Here is a 24,475-nt window from a genome sequence, read left to right as displayed (position 1 = left end):
AAACAATTTATTGCAAGAAGAAAGGGTACGCTACTATATATTGAAAGATAAGCAACATAATCAAGAAAGAGATATTCCAAATACTTTTAGTTCAAAAAGGTCAAGGTCACTATCATGTATTGAAAGCAATACATTTGTAGGGTGAAGCAATTTATTTTAAAGAATATTGAACCATTCATGTTGAAAGGTTCCATATTACTCATTAGTAATTCTGCCAATCCTATCAACATTTTAAAGGATACGTGTACTTTGCCTTTTTCTGAAAAGTCTTTTTCTGATGAAAGTGTTCTTATTCAGTGTGTAGATTGCGGCTTCGTTAATTTTCCTCTCCACTGTTTAAATTTGTCAAACTTAGTCTCGGGACCGTGACAGGCGGAATAATGAGTGTTTCTTTATTAATCGAGAGTTATCATTTATTACTAGGTACCGCCTTAGCTGGAGAAAATATTGTGGTCAATCCACTTATAAGTGACAAGCCTTCTTTGGACCAGAAAGTCGATCCTATTGAAATCTGTGCATCCACAAGATTTCCAGATGCACTTCCTTTGAAGAATATTAAAACTAAAGGCATAGTAAAAGCTGTGATCAAGTTCTTTTTTAAAAAAATATCAATTTGGCCTTCCCAAACCAATCCAATGTGATCAAAGGTCAAATTTTATATCGGAAATTTTGTAACAGTTTATGCATGAATTCGGCATTCAGCAATTTAAGTCTTCTGCCTATCATTCTGATCGACAAGGGTCTTCAGACAGATTTCATCAAATTTTGGAAAATATGACTCGGTCATATTGTTTTGACAATGGAAAATATTGGGATGAATGTGTTCATTCACTGTTGTTTGCTGCTAGGGAATAAGTTCAAGAATCTCTAGGATTTAGTCCCTTTGATTTAGGTTTTGGATATACTGTCAGTGGACCATTCAATTCCTTAAAAGAGAAGATTCTTTAAAAAAAATTATTGTCGACCATGTTTCTAATTTTAAATATAAGTTGCCAAAGGCTTTTGAAGTTGCAAGAACTAATCTTCACTATACCCACACAAATATGAAATGAAGGTATGACAACAATACAAAGGAAATGAGATTTCAGCCTGGTGATCGAGTTCCGGCTTTCTTGTCCTTACCGCAAAATCCTCTTCATGCTAAGTACAGTACTTGCACAGCTGAAAAGAATGCAAGTGATGTAAATTATAACATTAATACGTCTGGGAGACGAAAACAAAAACAACTTTGCCATATACATATGTTAAATGAGTGTGTTGATAGAGATAGCCACACTAATAATACAGTCAGTTTAATTGTACCTGTCCCATAGTGAAGATTTAAGGGATGGAATGCAATAGGGCTTTATTGACTTTGGTGTAATTAGTCTTCGGAATTCAGAAATTGTGAATAATCTGGACCAGAAACTTCCACCTCTGCAGCGACCAAAAACGAATTAAATAAAACAGCTATCACTCGAATAAAACCACTTGTTTCTAGATGTTCTTGCATGAACAAATAAAATCTACCATGAGGTTGAGATTGTATGTTACACACCTGTGAGACAAAATCCGTACAAGATTAACCACCTTAAACAGGAATGTTTGAAGAAAAAGAAACATTCAATATTGGTTCGAGAACGATTTCATAGAACCAAGTAAAAGCGACTGGAGTTCACCATGTATTCTGGTACCGAGATAATAGAAATGTAAATTCAAAGAGAGACAGAGAGAAAAAGACAAGGAAATACAGATGCAGAGAGAAGAAAGGGAAAATGTGATATAGATTACAAGAATTGGTAACGTTGAATTTGGAAGGGAACGAAAAACTATCTGATAGATGGCACTCAGCCAAGAAGGTTGATAAAGATTGTCACAATCTTAGACAGCTCATACTAATTGAAAAGTTCAAGAAATGCATCCAAACTGAAGTCAAAACTTGTCTTGATGAGCAAAGGTGCAACTTCGTAAGATGCTGCTCACACTGCAATAATTTTTTCCTTAACTCCCAAAATTCTTTCATTTCTCTGTAAGTCCTCCTCTCAGCCGTTGTTTGGTAACAAACCATCTCAGTCTCATACATGCACTTCAAAATCTCAATCTGGCAAAACTTTTAGAAATCAATTGTCTGATAAGACTGATCAGAAATCCTTATCACTTCCTACATGCACTTCTTGTGAAAAGAAAGGGAACGTCATTTTTCATTACCAAAAGTTGAAAAGAAAGCAACAGAATCAGGACAGAGCTATTCCAGATGCTCTTTTTTCAAAGAGATCACAATCACAGTCACAGTCTTGTATTGAAAGCAATACATTGGTTGGGTCACACAAATCCCAGTCAGATTCTCTTTTGAGACCTAACATATTGTCCTTCCAAGATCATATCAAGAGAAAATTCTTAGTGCAGTCCTTGAAATTCCTTTGGCTGGTCATGTAGGAGTCAATAAGACTTATCACATAATCCTGAATCATTTTTTTATTGTCTGCATGTTAAAAGTCATCTTTCTAAACACTGTAGACCTTGTCAGAGATACCTAAGGCTCAAATGCAACCTATTCCTGCATTTGAAGAACCATTTGCAGAATAATGGTAGACTCTGTTGGTCCCTTCTCTACGACCAAGTTTGGCAACCAATACTTGTTGACCATAATGAGTGTCCACAAGATTTCCAGAGGCTATGACTTTGAGTAATATTAAAACTAAAACCATAGGTGAGCCTCGTTGAAATTTTCTTTTACACTTGTTGGCCTTCTCAAATCTGTCCAGTTTGATCAAGGAACAAATTGTATATTTGGAATTTTCCAGTAAGTTATGTATGGAATAGGCATCCAACAATTTATATCTTCTACCTACCACACTGAAAGTCAAGGGGTTTGGAAGGAAACATTGAATATGATTTAATCATATTGCTACACGAAAAGATTTGGATGAGGGTGTACATTTGTTTCTGTTTGCAGTTAGGATAACGGTTCAAGAATAATTGGGTTCAAATTCTTTTGAACTAGGTTGTGGACATACTGTCAGTGGACCATTAACTTATTGCAAGAGAAACTTCTTTCAAATGAAGTTTCCAAGATTAAACTTCTTGTTTGTCTCTTATTTCAAATATAAGTTGTCAAAGGATTGTGATTTAGCAAGAACTAGTCTTTGATCTACTCAGTCAAATTTTCAGCCTGGCGACAAAGTTTTGTCTCTCTTGCCCATACCTCACATTCCTCTTCAGGCTAAATTGTATGTAATTGAAAAAGTAAATAACTTAGATCATTAGCATTCATGGTAGGCAGAAACAGAAACTACTTTGTCATAAAAAGATGTTAAAGGAGTATTTTGGTACAGATAACACATTTAATTATTCAGTCAAGTTGTACCTGTCCCACACAGTGAGGATGTAAACAATGGAATGCAATCTGTGGTGACTTTGGTTTAACCAATCTTCTGAATTCAGAAATATTAACCGATCTGGACTGGAAACTTCACATCTTCAACTGCAAGAAAAGAGTGACTTATGATAGTTATTACGTGAATATGAGCACTTGTTTCCTAATGCTCCAACATGACTAAATAAAATCTATCATGACAATAAGATTGTAGATTCTACACCTGTGAAAAAAACATCCCCAAGCAGGAATATTTGAAAAAAAGAAATTAAATACTTACTGGAGAATTTATGAAGAAAATGTAACTGTAGTTCACCATGTGTTTTTGTGCCTAGACCAGACAATACATTCTGCATGTGCACTGACTACTGAATTTAAAGTCACCAAAATGGATTCATTTCTAATGCTTGGAACAGATGATTGCATCAAGAGAATTGAAATGTGAAATACCACCAAGCTTGACCTCTAAAAAGGATTCTGACAAATTCCACTCACAGAAAGAGCAAACGAAATGTCAGCATTTGCAGCTACAGATAGGCTTTATTTGTATAAAGTGATGCCATTTTGGGGGTGCGTGGCCTGGGCCTGACGTCCCGCTTGCCAAAGGAAAGTGAAGCGTCTCTCATAGCCTCTCCTTCCCAGGTGTAGTGATCGCCGCAGGACCACTGTCTCGCTCTGCGGGGCAGGAGGTTACTTGCATATGGCCTCTCCTACACTATTGTGTCCACAGCAGCACCTTCACGCGGTGCCCCTGTTTTAACAGAGCCTGCTGTGTGGCGCGACAGAGTACCCGGCGGTATAACTGGGTGGGCAGACTGGGCTCATTAGCCTTGGCAGGCAACCAGTCTAAGAGAAGGGAAACTCTGACCCCAAACCCGGGCAGATGAAGCTCGTTAACCTTGTCAGAAAGTTCATCTAGGAGAAGGAAACTCTGATTCAAAACCAACCAAGTTCCATCCATTGGATTATGGCTCCACTGCCTTGTAGATATCTTCGGGAGAAGGAAAGGCTACGGGAGTAAACCCAGACAGAAAATCAGGAGTGGAGCCCCTAAGGCGGCTGGGGGTCGACTACGACCTCCTTCCGGCAGCTCCTGCATCCAGACTGGTGCCAAATGTCATGCTCAGCATTCCTTTGGACCCCACCAGCAAGGACGAGAGGGGGATCCTGACGTCTGGGCAGCCCAAGATCTCCATATTCCACGCCCAGGCTTGCGCCCTGGAGAGGACACTCCAGTCTCGCTACTGAGTGAGGAAACAACACGGAAGCTGACAGTTTACGGGTTATAAGTCGCACCCGATTGGCGTAGGGAAGGGACGCCACGGGTCAGCTTTGACGGTGGGAGGGATCATCGTGTCCCACTGGCCAACTATCGCCCGCCTCAAGCCGGGCAGCCCCCGGTCAATAAGGTGTTGACCCGCCATCGTCTGCCTGCTCCAGTGGGTGTCTGGAGCTCAATGTGTTGTTCAGCATGACAAGCAGACGGTAATTCCACACCAGACAAAAGAAACAAGAAACCAATAAAGAAGACTCCAGCTCTTCGATTTGCAAGCTGGAATGTGCGCACCATGTGTACAGGCATCTCCGACGACCTCAGAGAAGTGGATGACACCAGAAAGACGGCCATCATCGATAGAGAACTCACCAGACTAAATATCAGCATAGCTGCCCTCCAGGAAACCAGGCTTGCCTCTAGTGGCTCCCTCAGATAGGAAAACTACACCTTCTTCTGGAAGGGTCGAGAACCTGAGGAGCCCCGTCAGCACGGAGTGGGCTTTGCCATCAAAAACAATCTCCTGGCCTCGGTTGAACCTCCAACAGGGGGCACTGAGCGTCTCTTGTCCATCCGCCTCACCACTACTTCAGGTCCTGTCAACATCATCAGTGTCTACGCCCCAACCCTCACGTCATCAGAAGACGTGAAGGATCAGTTCTATGGGCAGCTGGACGAACAGATCAAAGGATGCCCCAAAAATGAACCACTATTCCTCCTCGGCGACTTTAATGCCAGAGTAGGTGCGGACCACGAGTCCTGGCCTACCTGCCTCGGATATCATGGCACTGGAAAGACCAACGAAAACGGCCAGAGACTGCTGGAGCTATGCACCTACCATGGCCTGTGCATCACAAACACCTTCTTCAAGTGTAAGCCACAACACAAAGTGTCATGGAAACACCCCAGATCTCATCACTGGCACCAACTCGACTTGGTCATCACCAGGCGATCTGCCCTTAACAGCGTCCTCTCCACCAGAACCTACCACAGTGCAGACTGTGACTCCGACCATGCCCTTGTGAGCAGCAGAGTGCGACTACAGCCACACGTGCTACACCGCACAAAACCAAAAGGATGTCCTCGCATAAACACTGGACAGATGTCAGTCCCTGCCAAGGTGGAGGAGTATGTGTCTGCCCTGAACAAGGCTCTCCAGGACCTGCCTGAGTACGACGCTACAGCCAAGTGGAACGCCATGAAGGGTGCCATCTACAGTACAGCTATGTCAACGTTTGGCAAGAAGGAACGACCCAGCCAGGACTGGTTCAATGCACACCTATCAAGGATGGAACCACAAATCGAGGAGAAACGAAAAACCTTAATAGCTTACAAAAAATGCCCTAATGAACGGACGCTTGCTGCTCTCAGAAGTGCCCGAAGTAACACCCAACGCATTGCTAGACAGTGTGCGAATGAGTACTGGCAACAACTGTGTGAAGGGATCCAGCGCAGTGCCGAGTCCGGACACATCCAAGGCATGTACAGTGGCATCAAGAAGGCTCTAGGCCCTACAGTGAAAGGGGTCGCTCCCCTGAAATCTCTGACGGGAGAGAAGATCACAGACCGTGGGCAACAGATGGCCAGATGGGTGGAGCACTACTCAGAACTATACTCCAGAGAAACGTCAGTCACTGATGCAGCCCTCAGCAGCATAAAGAATCTGCCCACCATGGAAGAGCTCGACAAAGTGCCAACCTTAGTGGAGCTCAGCAAAGCAATCGACTGCCTTCCAAACGACAAAGCACCAGGTAGTGACAGCATCCCGCCCGAAGCTATCAAACGTGGAAAACCAGCATTGATTAAACCACTGCACGAGCTACTTTGCCGCTGCTGGGAGGAAGGAGTAGTCCCCCAAGACATGCGTGATGCCACAATTGTGACCCTTTACAAAAACAAGGGCGACCGCAGTGACTGTAATAATTACAGAGGGATCTCGCTCTTGAGTATTGTTGGTAAAGTGTACGCCCGCATAATACTCAACAGGCTGCAGTTGCTGGCAGACCGTGTGTACCCGGAATCACAGTGCGGCTTCAGAGCAGGCAGGTCGACGACAGACATGATCTTCTCCCTACGACAACTCCAAGAGAAGAGCAGAGAGCAAGGTCAACCACTCTACATGATGTTCATCGACCTCACCAAGGCCTTTGACTTGGTCAGCAGGAAGGGCCTTTTTGAACTTCTGAGTAAGATCGGTTGCCCCCCAAAACTCCTCAGTATGATAATCTCTTTCCATGCAGATATGAAGGGAACAGTCCTGTATGATGGATCATCCTCAACTTCCTTCCCAATTAACAGTGGTGTGAAGCAGGGCTGCGTGCTGGCACCAACACTTTTTGGGATCTTCTTCTCCCTGCTCCTGTCCTACGCCTTCGACACGTCCACGGATAGCATATATCTACACACCAGGTCTGATGGGAGCCTGTTCAACCTGGCACGACTGCGCTCAAAGACCAAAGTGAGAGCTGTGCTCATCAGGGAGATGCTTTTTGCAGATGATGCAGCTCTTGTGGCCCACACCGAGGAAGCCCTCCAGAGACTGGGAGACCGTTTTGCTGTTGCCTGCACGCACTTTGGTCTCACAATCAGCTTGGAAAAAACAAATGTCAGCGTGCAAGATACCACCATTGCCCCTTCAATCAAAATCAACGGTGTCACCCTGGAAGCAGTCAACAACTTTACCTACCTAGGGTCAACCATCAGCAACACTCTCTCTATTGATATGGAGCTGGACAGAAGGCTTGGAAAGGCAAACACCATCATGGCTCGATTAACAAAGAGGGTTTGGGAAAACAACGCGCTGACAGAGCACACCAAGGTCCGAGTCTACCAGGCCTGCGTTCTCAGCACCCTTCTATATGGAAGTGAGACGTGGAGTACCTACATGAGGCAAGAACGCCGGCTCAACTCCTTCCATACACGGTGCCTAAAACGCATCCTGAAAATCAGCTGGCAAGACCGTGTTCCACACAGCGAGATCCTGCAGCGTGCAAGTACCCCCAGCATGTACTCCCTGCTAATTAAACGCCGCCTTCGATGGCTGGGTCACGTCCGACGCATGGAGGATGGAAGGCTGCCAAAGGACATCTTATATGGACAGCTGGCCACTGGCATGAGAAGAGTCGGACGCCCCTCACTCCGTTTCAAAGATGTTTGCAAGAGGGACATGAAGGCATGCAACATTTCACCCGATGGCTGGGAAGAGCTGGCTGAGGACCGAGGCACCTGGAGACTGATGGTAAACAATGGCATATCAGTCGCTGATGCGAGGAGAGGCCAGTTGGTGGCAGAGAAACGTAAGAGAAAGAAGAATGCAACAGCAACTACAGTAATGCAGACTTCCCAGTATGTCTGCACCAACTGCAGTAGGGACTGTCACTCACGTATAGGCCTGCACAGCCACAGCAGACGTTGCCAACAGAGACAGGCAACACCCCAAGGGCGTTATTCGCATGGTCTTTCGAGACCGAGTCGCCAATGATGATGATGATGATGCCATTTTGGAATAAAAATTCTCTGGCAATATTCTAATGTCTACTGAACATGTTAACATCTGGTCTTGAAAACTGTGATACTTAATTCGATGACATCATCATCTACAAAGATACCTTGGAAACCATTTGGAAATTATTCAGTCTACTCAGTGATACAAATATGTTGGCTTCTTTATGTAAAGTGAGTTTTGCCATGATTGTGTCAAAATGTTTAGGACATATTTGTGGAACATGGTCAAGTTAAACCCATAGAAGTTAAAATCAAGGCAATCACTGAATTCCCAGTACCTATTAGTGGTAAGCAACTGATGCAATTTTTAGGTATAGCTGGATAGTATTAGAAATTTTGCACAAAATTTCCATAATTGCTGAGCCCCTGACAAGTTTGTCAAGTAAGAAATCCATGTTTCGTTGGTCTGCCAAGTAGCAGTAATCTTTTGACAACGGCCATAAAGTGTGTCAGTTTATTTAGCATCAAATTTCATTTTTTTTTTATAAAATGTCTGTTAATGTAAGTGATGTAGGGGTTGGTGGAGTATTGATTCAAGATGATAAAAATGGTGTGGATCATCCTGTGTGCTATTTTTCTAGAAATCTAAACAAGCATAAGAAAACTTACTCCATAGTTTAGAAGGAATGTTTGGCTTCAATACTGCCTTTGCAATATTTTGCAGTGTATATTAATTCAGCTCTTTCTTCAGTTGATGTATGCATTGATGACAATCCCCTTACTTTCATGAACAAAATGAAAACTAAAAAAACTTAAAGACTGTTGAGGTAGAGTTTAATCTGGGAAAAATACAACAATGCAGTTAAACACATCATGGTAAAAGACAATGTGAGTGCAGAAGCATCTCATTTGTATATAAGTACTATCATATGCATATTTAACAAATATGTAAAATAAACATTTATTGCATAGATCTTTTTTTTTTGCTATGAGAGTAGGTGTTGTGTATATTTAATCTATATCATATACTTAACTTTTGTCCCTGACTCTAAATTCAACTTTAGATTATGGTCACCTGTTAACAGAATGTTTACATGGTATTCGAGTTCAAGGCTAGTCTTATCAACAATTATACTGTTTTTTTTCCACTTGGATGCATCAAATCCTATTATAATGTAGGTCAAATAAAAATGTCTTCAAATAGTGACTTGATAAATTCATTCCTGTTTAGATCAGTTTGTGGGAATCCAGTTATCAGTTTACAGTGTGTTGTTGAAATCAGATATAACTGGAGAGGATTTTTAAAATATTCATTCAAATTACTAAAGTGCTCATTGACTTTTGGATCAATACATTACCTTGGATTTTCGTGAATTCATTCAAAGACATTCTGGATTGCATCAATGTGCTATACATGTATCATGACATTCAAGACTACTGGAATTCATTCTGAACATACAATTTTTTAGACTTTAGGATTATTGGGAATTTAAGCACAATATTGTATCGAATGAATTATCATTTTTGTATTGTAGGGAATTAAACTGCCTGTTGATATTACTTAAATTGCTGGTTTCACTTTCTTTTTGTTAAACATTTTAATAACTTGAGTTGTAACACAGGACAGAAGCATGTTTGCTTCTAAGTAGCTATTCTATGCAGGTTTTCAAAGAAAAGAGGATGTGTGATTGTTATGTCATGCACAGATTTTATGCAAAATACAGTATTTGATAAATCAATTAACAGTTATGGGAAGATTATGATTACAAAGACACTACTGAACCTTACTGTAAGAATGGCACAAAAATATAAATACAGTGTGACCCTGCTGTAGCGCGCTTCGTTATAACACAAATTCGGATATAACACGGTCGTGGCATGGCTCCAGAAATTTCATATACATGTATTTTTCTTATGACAAAAAATTCTTTCTTAAAAAGTACGAATAAACGTAAAAAGTTTGTTATCATTTTGGGGAAGAGATCACGTATGAATAATACAGACGATTGTAGATTGGCTCCTGAAATTTTATATGTATTTTTCTTATACATGAAAAAGTATTTTTTTGTTCTTAAAAGTACTAAGAAAAAAACCATATAAAAAGTTTATTCTGGGATCACATAGGTCTTTGCCAAAGTCACAAACTTGGATTGTTTTTCCTTATTGGCTGCAAAACATACCATGTGGCTTTTTATTTGTATTGGCGACATTGCTGGCTGTTTAAACTTTTATATACAACCATTGGTTGGGAGAGCAGAAATTCAGATGCCCCATGAAAGGAAGCCTCAAACTGGATATAAAATGCCTTGAAATTTATCTATTGTTACATAAACAAATTCTTTGTCTGTATTAACAAACCATCCAAACAGTGCATTGTTATATCATAATCCACTAATCTTGACATCTAGCATGAGTTCTGTATGTTGTAAAATATCTGCATTTTTTGTTGATATTTCTGGTAACGGCGATCAACTGGACGAGACACTGTCTCATAATCTATTGTTCATTTAATTTTCGGCCACTCGCTAATAATTAATATATTTACAAAGACTGACATTTGTATGTGGATGGTAAGTAAAATTCCTCTTCTTTTCACTCAGAATTAAATCCTTCAGAACACTCACATTTTCTGTAATAATCCCTGTCATCAGAACACCTGCATCTCTATCGTCCATTGACCCTTTGTTAATTTTCAGACACATGCCTGGAAGGCAGCATCACGCTGCTACCACAAATGTTAAAAAAAAAAATCTTACTTATTGGTTTATTTAATAAGCATGGTGGGACAGTAACTAGAATAGTCCAAACAACGGCCAATTCCTTTTTAAAAATGTACCCAGATAAAATAGATTGCTGAAATTTCAAAGTAAACAGATTATCGTTGAAGCACTGACTGTTATGAAAACGTACTCAGCAAATGGAAAAAATACCAGTCTCAATCATACAATACAATTATTTGATGTTGCCACCACAATAAGAAATGGGCATTTGTTTGGTTCTCCAAAGCTGTCTTTTAGAGGTGACTTCAATAGCGCAATCACCCTTCATCAAAGAAAGCTGACTACAATCTTTCAGTAACAGCAAAGAACTTTTGTTTAAAGGAAGTCAGTACCAAACTTAAATGAAAGTGATGGAATCTGATGGATTTTTGCATTTTCCAATGTGACTGGAACATGTTAACTGTGCTGTGAAAGTTTCCTTTTTGTAGGGAAAAAGTTTATGCTTACGAACGCTAACAACGGCAGCTTAAAATGCAAACTAACTTTAACCAACTAGGAATGTACTGAAAAGCAAATGTGCTTTGTCATTCATTACATGATTGTGGTATGTTTTTTCAATGAATTCAGACCAATATGACCTGTTACAAAATTACTGAATATTTTAAAGCTGTGTGTGTGCATATTTTTGATGGAATCACTTGTATTGTAGATTCAATGTATACGATGAGGTTCACAGGTGACTACATGGTGTTGATACTCTATATACATTTATTACCTACACCCCACACAATTTTTTGGTACATTTTCTTCAGCAAAACGACATGGTTGCTTATAAAATGGTTCTATGGCTCCCAACTACCGTGTTATAGCGGGGTCACTCTGTATTAATACAAACTGTCAGTAAAATATATTGAACATTAAGGCCAAATATTAATTTATAACAAGCTTCAGTGAATGTCATTTAAACAAAACAATTATGTGCATAATGAATAATAATAATAATAATAATAAAAAGAGGATCTCAAACAGGTAATAATATTGAATTTATGAAATGAGCTGATAAATGTTCAGATTTCCTGGGTCCTGGAGATTAGAAGCCGGATATTATTCAACAAGTTTCATAAATTCAATATTAAATCACTATTCATTTGAGATTCTGTTTATCCTATAATTTTATTTTAATGAAAATGGAAGAGAAAGGAGAACAAATAATTTTGTTTATTCTCATTCAGATGTTGGAAGTTCATCTGTTGCACGTTAAAAATAGTCTCTGGCAATTTTTGAACATTTTACACAGTTCTATAATCCGTAACACCTATTACATATTTTTTAACCATTATAATTCAAAGAAGAAATGTTCTTCCAAATATTAAAAACAGAATAACTGACCCAGACAATAGAATTTTTCGACACAGAATGTATATGCAAGTACAGTATGATGTCACATAGTTGACTATATAGAGTTCAGTTAGGGAACAGCAAAAGTGTGTCTATTTCACTACTAAGCATTCAAGTTCTTGGACATTCATGTTAAAAGATGATTATAGATGCAGAAATTCAAAATTTTCAGTAACAGCAAAAGTTTGTCTCTTTCACTATAAAGCATTTAAGTTCTTGGATGTTCATGTGAAGGGATGATTACAGATGCAGAAATTCCAGATTTACAAGAATGTATCTGTGGCCAGATACTTGCATTATTCAGTTTGGAACAGTAGACTACAGTAGACACAGACAAGTTTTATTTTGAGTCAGAACTGTATCCCATAAAAAGCAACATTAGATCATTTGAGCTTTTTTACCATGTAAATATACTGTGGGTTGATAATGTTCTCTCATTTGGAAGATTTGTTTATGCCCACAGTATTTGCTCTTACATGTTAATATTTAAAAAAAACTCTTGCATATAGGGTGAATTCCATGTTAAAGGTATATCACCCGACATTCCCTCCATGCCTACTATCAAATGACCAATTCCCTAAGTTTTATTTGTTATTGTTGTTTATATTTGGGGTTTAACACCATTTTTCAGCACATGATAGGCTATACACAGCGTAAAGAGTCCTTCTTGGGTAAACTGGCCATATTCAAACAGATGTGACCTTTTACCCCGATTCCTTTTTGGCAATCTTTCTGAAAACTGGCCACCAAAAAGTTTAAAGTAATAGTAAAAACAAAACGTTCCAGAAGGCAGGGTAAGGAAAATTTTCCCACAAATGCAGCCAATCAGTAAATAGAATACAGCACAAGAATTTCATTGACTTATTTAGACCAATCAGAATCACATAAAGTGATATTTGAACATGCTGTATGACTTATTTAGACCAATCAGAATCACATAAAGTGATATCTGAACATGCTGTATCAAAAATATTAAACTGCTCATACCATATGTAACATATACCGACTATGTGATAACAATAATAATATCAGTTCTTCATTCATGTTGATATAATTAATTAAAAGCTAGGTTATATTATGACCCTGTACTTAAAGCAAATGTACAACAAAACATATACGTAATCTTCACTATGGGGCCCTTCAATGTAGCACCAATCCTGATATAATCTGAATATAGGCCTGAATCCCATTTCATTTTTATTGTAAAATTAAATCAGTGATGTACAACACCATGAGGTGGTCTGACTATACGTTGGTCTACCCTATGGCTCCAGTGGACAAAATTATAATGAGTACTGTAGTTAGCAAGAAATCTACAATGTTAAAATCTACTGCATAAAAGAAAACAAATATAACATACATTAATATACGTTAGTAAAGGTTAACAAATTGTGTCGCGATAGATATCACAGCTACCACTTACAAATATCATGCAATTATAAAATCATTAAAATATTCATTAATTTCTTAAAATCTGAAACATTAAGTGCTTGTTTTAATATGATACTGCAAACCATTTTATAAAATCTTACCTGCATAAGCAAAAGATTTCTTAAAATACTTGAATATTTTGTACATATAAATCATTGTTTTCATGCTACAATGTACTCCTGTGCTAATGTACTTCATGAACTTAATAAAAAGATCCAGATACTATTAACAATGCTAATATCTTTATCACTAAAATATTGTGAAGTACCATCTACATATACAAATATTTTGAGCACTTTAGAAAATCATATCAAAATAAACAATGTATATCAACCCCTAATCATCATAGGCTAATGCATTTTTGTAATATATGCCTAATTTTAAAATATATAATTAATCAGAGTGTACATAATAAAATACAAAATACATCATCAACTGATTATATTTTATAAATTGGACCTTTGTCTCTTCTTGTCATGTATGAAATTACTACACATTTTTACAAGTAAAATATATACGAGTATTTGTACAGATATTTTAATTACATTCAAGCTTAAGATTCTACACAGATGAATATAATACAGGACATGCTTTACAATGCGATGAAACCATGATGACAAAATATTTGTAGAGTCAACATTTTTGAGATTCAATGCAAGTAAGGGAGTTGTCATAAAACAAACAGTTTGCCAGCACGCAACAAATATAATAAAATGTAGCCATTACAGGACAACAAAACTGGTCTGATCTCGATATATAAAAATATTTTTCTTCATCAGGATAAGAGGATCCAGAAAGCTAAGGATCTTGAGCAAGCATCGTATGTAGTTCCTTATCTATAAATGGCACTGTGATTCTACATAAGCAGGCAAAACAATCAGTGCTAGTACATCAGGGGACAAACTTCAACCATCGAGAATAAAATAGGTGGATCTGAGATTCTTTATTCGGGTTTTTAATTATGAGATGGGGTGTAGTTTTTGTTTTAAATGACAATTCTTACAGTTTTACAGTAAAAAGTATACAGTTATAGCATAATTCCAGATATAATGGACCAGGTTTTACCAATGTATAACAACATGGGTTGAAAGAAAACAAGGTGAAACTTCAATTCCATTTTAAAAAACTATTATTTAACAAATTTTGCAAGTGCGCACTATACCACTGAATGGTATATTATGCTGTTCTCAATACAAAGCATGCTTGATAATATCATGCTTCTCAATATAATGAAGTTCAGTAGATAATGTGGTGGGCAATTGTGGACCCTGATTGCCCTAATGTAATGATGAAGGGCTTGTATGATGTTCTACCAAATTTGCACTTGAATACAGCTACTGACCTTGCAAAGCAAATAAGACTTTCAAAAACTTTGAGGAGTCTTGGTGGCTCATTAGTTAATTTGGGTTTGAATCCAATCATTGGATCAGTTTAGCTGGGCAGCAACTGAATACCTTTGGGCAAAGTACTGTACTCCAACTTCTATCCACTAAATAAACAATATATGTTTCTGTACTGTCAAAAATGAAACATCAAAATCTTTAACATACAATTAGCACCTTAACATTATGGATGCCAATGCCAGCCAGAAATGTTACCTAGGTCACACCAGGCAAATAAACCATCTGGACCTGAAGATGACACATCTGTGACAAGTATCCTTTCTGCAGAGGCAAAATTGTAGGCAATATGTATTTCCAATGCATGTCAAGCTTCACAACACAAAGAACAAGAGTTTGAGAGATAATATTTTACGCTAAGAAATTTCTAGGACTAAGGACTTGTAATCCAAGGATAGCTGGTTCATTACCAGGACAGCCTGCTGCTATGGTATGTCTTTGGGAAAGGCACTTAGCTTCCACTTTCTCTGCATCATATAACCAATAATGTATTAAAAGTGCCATTAAAAGCAACACATTTATTTTTTTTTAAAACTATGATAAATATTTGTGCAAGCCCATGTTGCAAAAATAGGCATGATGTAGTTAGTGTTTTTTGAACTCTTAATCTTCATGATGTCCTTTTGTTCAGACAATAACAATGATAAAATGAAGTTAACTTACCTGGATCTTAAATATATCACTAAATGACAATAAGCTTGCCAGAAATGCAATTTCACAAAAAAGCATCTGCAACAACTTACATTATCATGGTACAGTACTTCCTCATTAAAACAATTCCCATGGTAACCATATAGTCTACTGCCTTAGTCAAAATGTTGATAATAAAGTAAACTGTACGTATAATTCTAATAGTACACAATGAAATGGGAGTCTTGACAATACTTGTCTTATAACAGGTACTGTGTGATAATGCTGGGCCTTATATATATATATATATATATATATATATATATATATATATATATATAGAGAGAGAGAGAGAGAGAGAGAGAGAGAGAGAGAGAGAGAGAATTACAGATGCCTGTGCCTGTGTTGTGCAACTATATAAAAATATCATTGAGTTTGAGTATGTGCTCAGGTTATGGGGGTTTATAAAAATGAGGCTTGATATCTCATCTAGACATTCTGCCAACATGATCTTGAGAAAAAAAACATTCTTGTTGCAATTTTTAAAAGCTGCAAAGCATTTGAATTAAATATAGGCAACCACAGGTGGTGCTGAATGCTTCTGAAAGACAATATAAGCATGTAATGGCAATAAAACTGAACAAATACATGGTGAATATTAAACATATTAAAGATAGATTTTTTCAATAATCAACAAATGATGTAAATACCACACTGTAATCATGCTAAAAATTATACAAATTGTAAACAAAAATAATTGTATGTAAAGATAAAAAATACTATCAACTGCATGTATAGGTAAGAAATACAATCAATTGTATGTATAGGTAAGAAATACAAAGTACTGAAAACACTGACAGCTTGGAGAATGAAAGTGATACTAAATGACCTAGCATCAGATGGAAGAAAATAACTTCTGAGACACTGTTATTCATAGTCCTTATCGCTGTAATAAACATACTGTTGTAATAATTTCAAATTTTCTCTTCCTTAGATGTCACAAAATGATTTATATTACTATTTAATATTATAAGCTGACACATTTCAGGAATTACTGTTTTACTGTAGTGACTACCTTTTTAAAAGCAACTTCTACCATTGTTTCGATTACTACCATCAGTGAACGATATACAGGGAAATAAAAACTATCAGGTCTAATCCTTTACCTAGATTTGAGTTGTCTCCCATGACAAACTCCACCTGATAAGGCCACTGGATCATTTTCTTGATACTAAAATTTGAGCAAGGTCATACAATTTGTTACATTTATTAGTAATATGAACTAGATTTATACAAGAAAATGGATATAGTGTTATATGTTTGTAGGGGTAGTTGAAATCCTTCCAAATCCAAATGACTTAAGGAAGCAGAATAAATATTAGTCCCTCATCAAAATAGATATTACTCCATTATAATATTACTCCAATTCATAGGTAAAGACATAGAAAAGGAAATGAACAAGTTACACTAAACAAAACTTAGACAGCTTAGATACCTTAAAGATATTGATATTTCATTTAATACATGCACACATAATGATAAACACTGATATCAATGACACCCTAACTATGAAAACCTAACAAGAGTCCATCAAAGGGACTGCTACTCTATTGGCTGAAAAGAACACAAATTTTAAACTGGCTGCTGGGTTTAACACCAATAGGACCAATCTGACTGTAAAGTTTCATAACAATCTGACAAGCACTTTAGGATGGGTAGTGATCACTAATGGACAGATGATGACTGATGGACAACAGTACATCCCATAAGCTCTTCTGTCTAATTGCAGGTTTAAAAATCAAGCTAACAAAAAAATCTGAGGTATACCTGAAACAATCTGTATGTGCTGAAGATATTAACAATGTACAATTAACAATGTACAAAATAACAATGTACAATGTACAAAATAACAATGTACAATTAACAATGTACAAAATAACACAATCAACAACATTAACCTACATCTTAGGAAACTAAACTGCCCTATCCTCAACAAGACACAACTGCATTACAAAATTTATTTTTATCAACAACTTTTTCTGAATTTAGTAAATTATTATTCCACAACAAATACAAAAAATTATATTGTTTGTTGTTGTTATGGAGTTTAACACCAATTTTCAGCATGATGCATGGTGGCCAGTATATCTGGTGGAGGAAGAACACAGGAAAACCCTAGGAAGAACGAATGACCCATGGGAAACTGCTGGAAAGCTTTCTCACATACTCACATTGAGTATGAGCCTCAAACACATTCAGACAGATGTGAGATGGCAGTGATCCACAACAGTGAGTACTCTAGACCGCTTGGCCATTCTGGGCCTAAAATTATATTGGTACAAACACACAAAGCATCCGTACCCTAAAGCACCCTAAGTCAGAACACAAGTCTCTTTAAGGGACTTGTGGTCTCAGGAATCCATGTTTTCTTTTTAACTGCTCCAATACCATACCAAGAGACTGACCCTTTGCATAACACTTTCTTGGTGAATTTCTTTTTCAAATTTTAAGTTTACTCAGTCCTTCCCTGACTGATAATGCCTCAATTCTTTGGAAAAGTTCTACTACATGACTGCCCAGACATTACATCATCACTTGTTGGACATTCTGAACTGGTCTCAGACCACAATTAGCTCCCCTTGAGGATGACCAAAATCAGGAAGAGATTCTATAAAATACTACTAAGCTCAATTCTGTGTTTCAGAGCTGATTTATTCCAAATGCTGCAAGCTATGTTGATAACAAAAGGTTAGACTTCAAAGCCTGCAAAACTGTATTGATTTTTTTTTAAATAGCATTCTTTCAAAAAACCTAAGTCATGTGAAATGTCACCTAACTGCATGTCTCTGAAGCACTTTTTGGTTACTTCCCTTTCCCAGTCTGTTTACCATATCAATATACAATAATGAGCCAGTGAACTCTTGATGAAACTTTCAGGGTTTTATCCACAAAGCTGAGTTAGAGTGTACAGAAACTAAGAAAAGTTCTATCAGCCATAGAAACAAATGAGCAATAATGAATGGTTATACATGACCCTGAAGGAAGATAACTGTGGTCTGAGGTCTATATTTTAAAGTAAGATATATTATAAGAAGACTTGATACAAAACCATTGCCATCTTAGAAGGCTGGCAGGCAATCATTCTTGAAACTAAAATATTGAATGAAAATAAGAATCCAAGGCTAGTACTGTATATATTCACTTATAAGTCGAGTTAAACAGCAAACAACAAAACTCCAGATCTGCCATAGCATAATGTGCAAGCTGATTAAGGTCTATGTTTTTTGTTGTACTGGTTACATTATGTGATGGCAGATATGGGTTTGTGCAGTTTGCAGCTGGTCTCAATGGTAATTGTATTATAATGAAATGTTCCAACTGAGTGGCACTAAAAAACTTAAATTGTGTGCATATAAATTTTTTCTTCTATTATTTACTATGTATCCATCACAAATTTGTTAATCTCATTGAAATGTTTACAATTTTAAGATCAATGCTTATTAACTCTGTAATATTAATTGACTGACAAATACATGTTAAAATCAATTGAAATTAATTATTTCATTCTTATTTTCAAAAATATTTAAGAAATAATAAATATTTCTGGGACTTACATTGTTGGTACTTGCTTGATATTTCTATGTACTGAGAAAAATATAACATATCTTTTACTGATAACTAGATTATCTATGATTTCCATACACTCTACTTTTCTAATTTGTATTCCATCAAATGATAATTCATTCAGTATATTCAGGAAACTGTTCTTAGAAAGATTTGAAAATATGTTTACTACGTAATCACCATATAATAAATATCTTTTATGCATAATTTTTCACATGCCATAATTCTTTTTTTTAAAAACATGCAAAAAAATTAGACAACAATGTATTTGGGCAATTTTTATAAAATTTCAAAGTTTAGTAATCACTTCAAAAATAATCACTGTTTAAACAATGACAGCCTTACATGGACCATAGTCCACTTTAACTGGACACTTCAGTCTCACATGAGTCAGTCTTGCTAGCCTGCGGCTGTATCGCATGTTTTGACATGTGATGAAACTGCCACCATCCTGGGTTTGATCAGCTTGAGGGAGCAGCCCATTGGCCTCGTAGGTTTTAATTAGGTCACGTACATCCTCGTAGATCCTGTCCTCAAAGATGTAGTACAGCATTTTACCATCTCGCACCTTGTTCTTGATGCAGTAATGGATAATCTTCCCAAGATGACTACAAAATGCAATGAAACATTAAGTAGGTCATGAAAAATCTGCATATAGGTCCAGCCTATCTACTAATGCTCAATATTTAGAATCCTGTCAAATCACTTTAGCTGAGCATGGCAATATTTAGAATCCTATCAAATCACCTCAGCTCAGCATGGCAATATTTAGAATCCTGTAAAATCAGCTCAGATCAGCATGGCAATATTTAGAATCCTGTCAAATCACCTCAGATCAGCATGGCAATATTTAGAATCTTGTCAAATCACCTCAGATCAGCATGGCAATATTTAGAATCCTGTCAAATCACCTCAGCTCAGCATGGCAATATTTAGAATCTTGTCAAATCACCTCAGCTCAGCATGGCATATGTCAATCAACTGTGAAAAATCAAACATTCCTATGGCCTGATGACCAAAATAATCACCTTCACAAGTGTAAATGTTTACCTGATTGCATTTTCACAGATATAATTTGGTCATTAGACAAGAGTTTATCCAAATGACAGTGCCACCTATCTGACAACGTAAGATGTATAATTTCAAATCTTTATACATGTTAAGTCCATCCAATTTTCATGAGTTTCATAACATACTTAAAAAAATGTCTTTTGTTTATCACCATTAACATTTTTAAGAGAGAAATATGGAGATTTTAACAGCTAAGGCTTTACAACATTCCTCAAATCTGAAAGGTTGATTGTACATGTGATTTTCTCCATATTAGCTTACTTGACATGCATTTGACAAGTTTATTCATTCTTGCAAACTGATGGATCTGACCTCAGTCTGTGGCAACCTTAATAGCTGGATCACATTACTGTACATTCCAAATGACATTATCTTTTTTCTAAAAACAAGGGACTCTCTTTCAAGTCTGATATTTTATTTAGCCAGAAAGTAAAATAAAAAATAGCACTGACATTTGTAATCTAGGGTGTGAATGGATGGATGGACCAACATACAGACAGACATACAGACAGACATACACATGGATGCCATATTCCCAGACAGTTTTGGGTTTTGTTAACATTCAATGTAAGTATTTTGAGGTCCAAGCGGAATAAGTGCATGTGACCAAAATAAGTAATGTCATCCCATTGATAATTTTCATATAAATCAATAAAAAATAGTTGGAAATTCAAATCTGATGAATACAAGAAAATAACTTTTCTGATTTCATTAAAGGATTTAAAATACTTACATCCAAAATAAGATGTTTTAGACTTAAGTATTTGTCACTATACGCATACATATAAAAAAATGTACAAACACTCGCATAATCACAACCACAGTGATATTAAATAAAAACATAGACCCAGTTTCTGCCTTAAAAATCCACTGGTTGGCAAAACATAGGCTTAATTATGAGATATGTTTATTGGTATAGAAACATGAAAATACATCACTAAAGGTGTCAACGGGTATCCAGGTACATGGGTACCAACCCAGTCATAATTAGCTATAGGGTACCATTTAATTAATAAAAAACACCCAATACAAAACACATTTCCAAGTTCAGATCAATGATTATATCTGGAGATGTCAGGAGCAAGTGAGACACAGAATAAAATGAGTACAGTTTTAGGCTTGTGTCATGTGACATCAACTGTAGACCTCCAAGTACTGATCTTATATTTTTGACGTGTGTGACAATTTGGCTATACTGTATGTCAAACAATTTCCTTTTTTTCTATTTATAGTAACTGTACATGACATGTTTCCATGGAAACAGATGGGTTTCCTGAATTTGAAACCATATGTCACAGATTCATTATAATTTGATACACCCCTAAGTGGCAGACCAGTCTCTATTTAAAAAAAAAAACATGGCACCAAATATCAAGTGAACCAGGCTTTACTGATGCATCCTCTCTTTACCAGCCACACAGGAGACAAATCAAATTTTGGCTGTGTATGGGAGGTGACTGTAGATGGAGATACAAGATACAGAGGTAGGAAATTCAGAACCTTGCCCGATATGAGTGGTTGTTGCTAAAGAAGAAAACTGTTTATGAGGTTGTGTTCTAGTTCTTCACAATTCAACATCCTCTTCTGTGTCACAGAATATACATGTTCTGTTGCTTTTCTTCTGTCTACCTGGGCTAAAACGTGTAAGCACGAACGTACAGTTTATCTCCTGTGTTCCTTTTTCCATGAAGCCGTTGATGATCTGAAGTTAAGAGATCCAGACTCACACCAAAAGCCTGTGTCTGAATCCTACCACTAGATCATCACAGGACAGCAACCCTCATGTTCCCACAGACAAGGCACTTGCCTCAAGTTCCTTGACACTAAATAACCCACTAGATCATCACAGGACAGCAACCCTCATGTTCCCACAGACAAGGCACTTGCCTCAAGTTCCTTGACACTAAATAACCCACTTGATCATCACAGGACAGCAACCCTCATGTTCCCACAGACAAGGCACTTGCCTCAAGTTCCTTGACACTAAATAACCCACTTGATCATCACAGGACAGCAACCCTCATGTTCCCACAGACAAGGCACTTGCCTCAAGTTCCTTGACACTAAATAACCCACTAGATCATCACAGGACAGCAACCCTCATGTTCCCACAGACAAGGCACTTGCCTCAAGTTCCTTGACACTAAATAACCCACTTGATCATCACAGGACAGCAACCCTCATGTTCCCACAGACAAGGCACTTGCCTCAAGTTCCCTGACACTAAATAACCCACTAGATCATCACAGGACAGCAACCCTCATGTTCCCACAGACAAGGCACTTGCCTCAAGTTCCTTGACACTAAATAACCCACTTGATCATCACAGGACAGCAACCCTCATGTTCCCACAGACAAGGCACTTGCCTCAAGTTCCTTGACACTAAATAACCCACTTGATCATCACAGGACAGCAACCCTCATGTTCCCACAGACAAGGCACTTGCCTCAAGTTCCTTGACACTAAATAACCCACTTGATCATCACAGGACAGCAACCCTCATGTTCCCACAGACAAGGCACTTGCCTCAAGCTCCTTGACACTAAATAACCCATTTGCATTGATGTTATATAAAACACCACAATAATACTGTTATCCAACTTTCAACAGGGATTTTATGCATCAGCTATGGTTCACAGACAAACACTTGTAGTAACACAAAAGAAATGAATCAATGCCTTTACACAATCCTCTATTATAGCAAACAAAAGCTATAAAATGAAAAAATGAAGAAAAAAAAGCATATATAGCCATCAAACATTCCAAATTGTTGGCACCCTCTATTTCTCTGAATTTAGGTATTCTATGCAAATGAAATTATATTTTCCTATTTCCATCAATATCTAGGCAACAGCATAATGGCATGAAAATCTACTTAGGTCAAATTTCATTTTGAACATAAAATGCTCCTAGCATACTTATGCTGATAAGATGATAAGATTCTTAGAATGGACAGATTGGACCAAATCAAGATGCCACTTTGTACATATTTTGCAAGACAGACAATGATGTCTACCATGGGAGACAAATTAGTAAACCAAATAAGTGTGACCTTGACCTGATTATACTAAAATACTCGATTTATCCATTATCCTTGTGTCTTTATTGACACCTTTTTCTAATTAATGCTACCTACTGTTCTAACCACCTCCAAAATGAGACCACTCATGACTATGTTCCTCAAAGAATTTCCTCCTATGTATTCTTATACATTATCCAGTGTCCATGCCTAATCTAAGAATAATACAAAATGTTCATTTCAAATGGCATTTTTTTCCAAATGTAAAACAAGATGGAGTTCCATCTTCCAAATTAAAACAACCCTGAATTACGACTACCCTTTCTCAGTCTTTACAGTATATAATTATTTTGCTTACCTTACACTAAGAACAAGTCGCTTTTTGCTGCGTATATACCAAATGAGATAGTAACCATCTTCGTTACATACACTCCTCATTGTCCTCTCCACCTATAAAGCATAAAGTACAGAGGATTGTAACTTGTGTTAATGAGTGCTGGTAATTTTCATGTTTTGGAATTAGGTGCCAATAGTTAATCAGCTTATTATATATTGTCACAGATATGACACAAAGATTGATACTGATCTGTAAAATGTAAGAAAAGAGATTTTGTGGATTCTACATCAATTTGAATTGCAATTTAACAACTGGTGATTAGACAATTTTATAGAACATTAAAACAGAACAAGCAATACTTTATCTTGCCTCTGTTAAAGGAAGATAGTAATTACACAAAGAAAGACACTGATAAAAAAAATACTACAGTAGTGGGAAACTGGGGGTTTGAGATTGTTATTGCCAATCAGAGTCCGTGTCTTCTATCCCCCCATGACTTTAATGCTTTTTGCACTCACATACAGCTTGATGGACTGCCCAGCACACACAAAACATTGACAGAACTCATGTGCAAGTGGGTTTCCATGCATCTAAACTCAAATGGTTTTGAAACTTAACTCATACAAAACCCTACCCAGGTCCACACTTCTACCCAAAGTGCTATCCACACTAACCTGAATGAGACAATTATGAAACCCTCCCCTGGACAGCCCTCAGTACTGTATTGATAAGCTCTGTTTGTAGCATTTATTTTCAGAACAGCATCAGAAAA

The 24,475-nt window shown here is 37.1% G+C and overlaps 1 protein-coding gene across 3 annotated transcripts in view; it reads right to left on the bottom strand.

The window, feature by feature from the left end:
* Window positions 1-8,889: 8,889 nt before the first annotated feature.
* LOC149788407 (uncharacterized) overlaps window positions 8,890-24,475 on the bottom strand; it is a 52,461-nt gene continuing 36,875 nt past the window's right edge. For all 3 annotated transcript variants that reach the window (XM_089974370.1, XM_089974368.1, XM_089974369.1), the window contains exons 7-8: window positions 23,725-23,816; window positions 8,890-19,883 (exon numbers count right to left, since the gene is read on the bottom strand). In XM_089974370.1, coding sequence (XP_089830496.1) covers window positions 19,601-19,883; window positions 23,725-23,816 — 375 coding nt within the window. In that variant the 3' untranslated portion in view covers window positions 8,890-19,600. The remainder of the gene's footprint in view (window positions 19,884-23,724; window positions 23,817-24,475) is intronic.

Source organism: Sinohyriopsis cumingii, chromosome 11, assembly GCF_028554795.1.
Source record: "Sinohyriopsis cumingii isolate HCF-2022 chromosome 11, ASM2855479v2, whole genome shotgun sequence".
Lineage (NCBI taxonomy): Eukaryota > Metazoa > Mollusca > Bivalvia > Unionida > Unionidae > Sinohyriopsis > Sinohyriopsis cumingii.
This window is presented reverse-complemented; position numbering and strand designations above follow the sequence as displayed.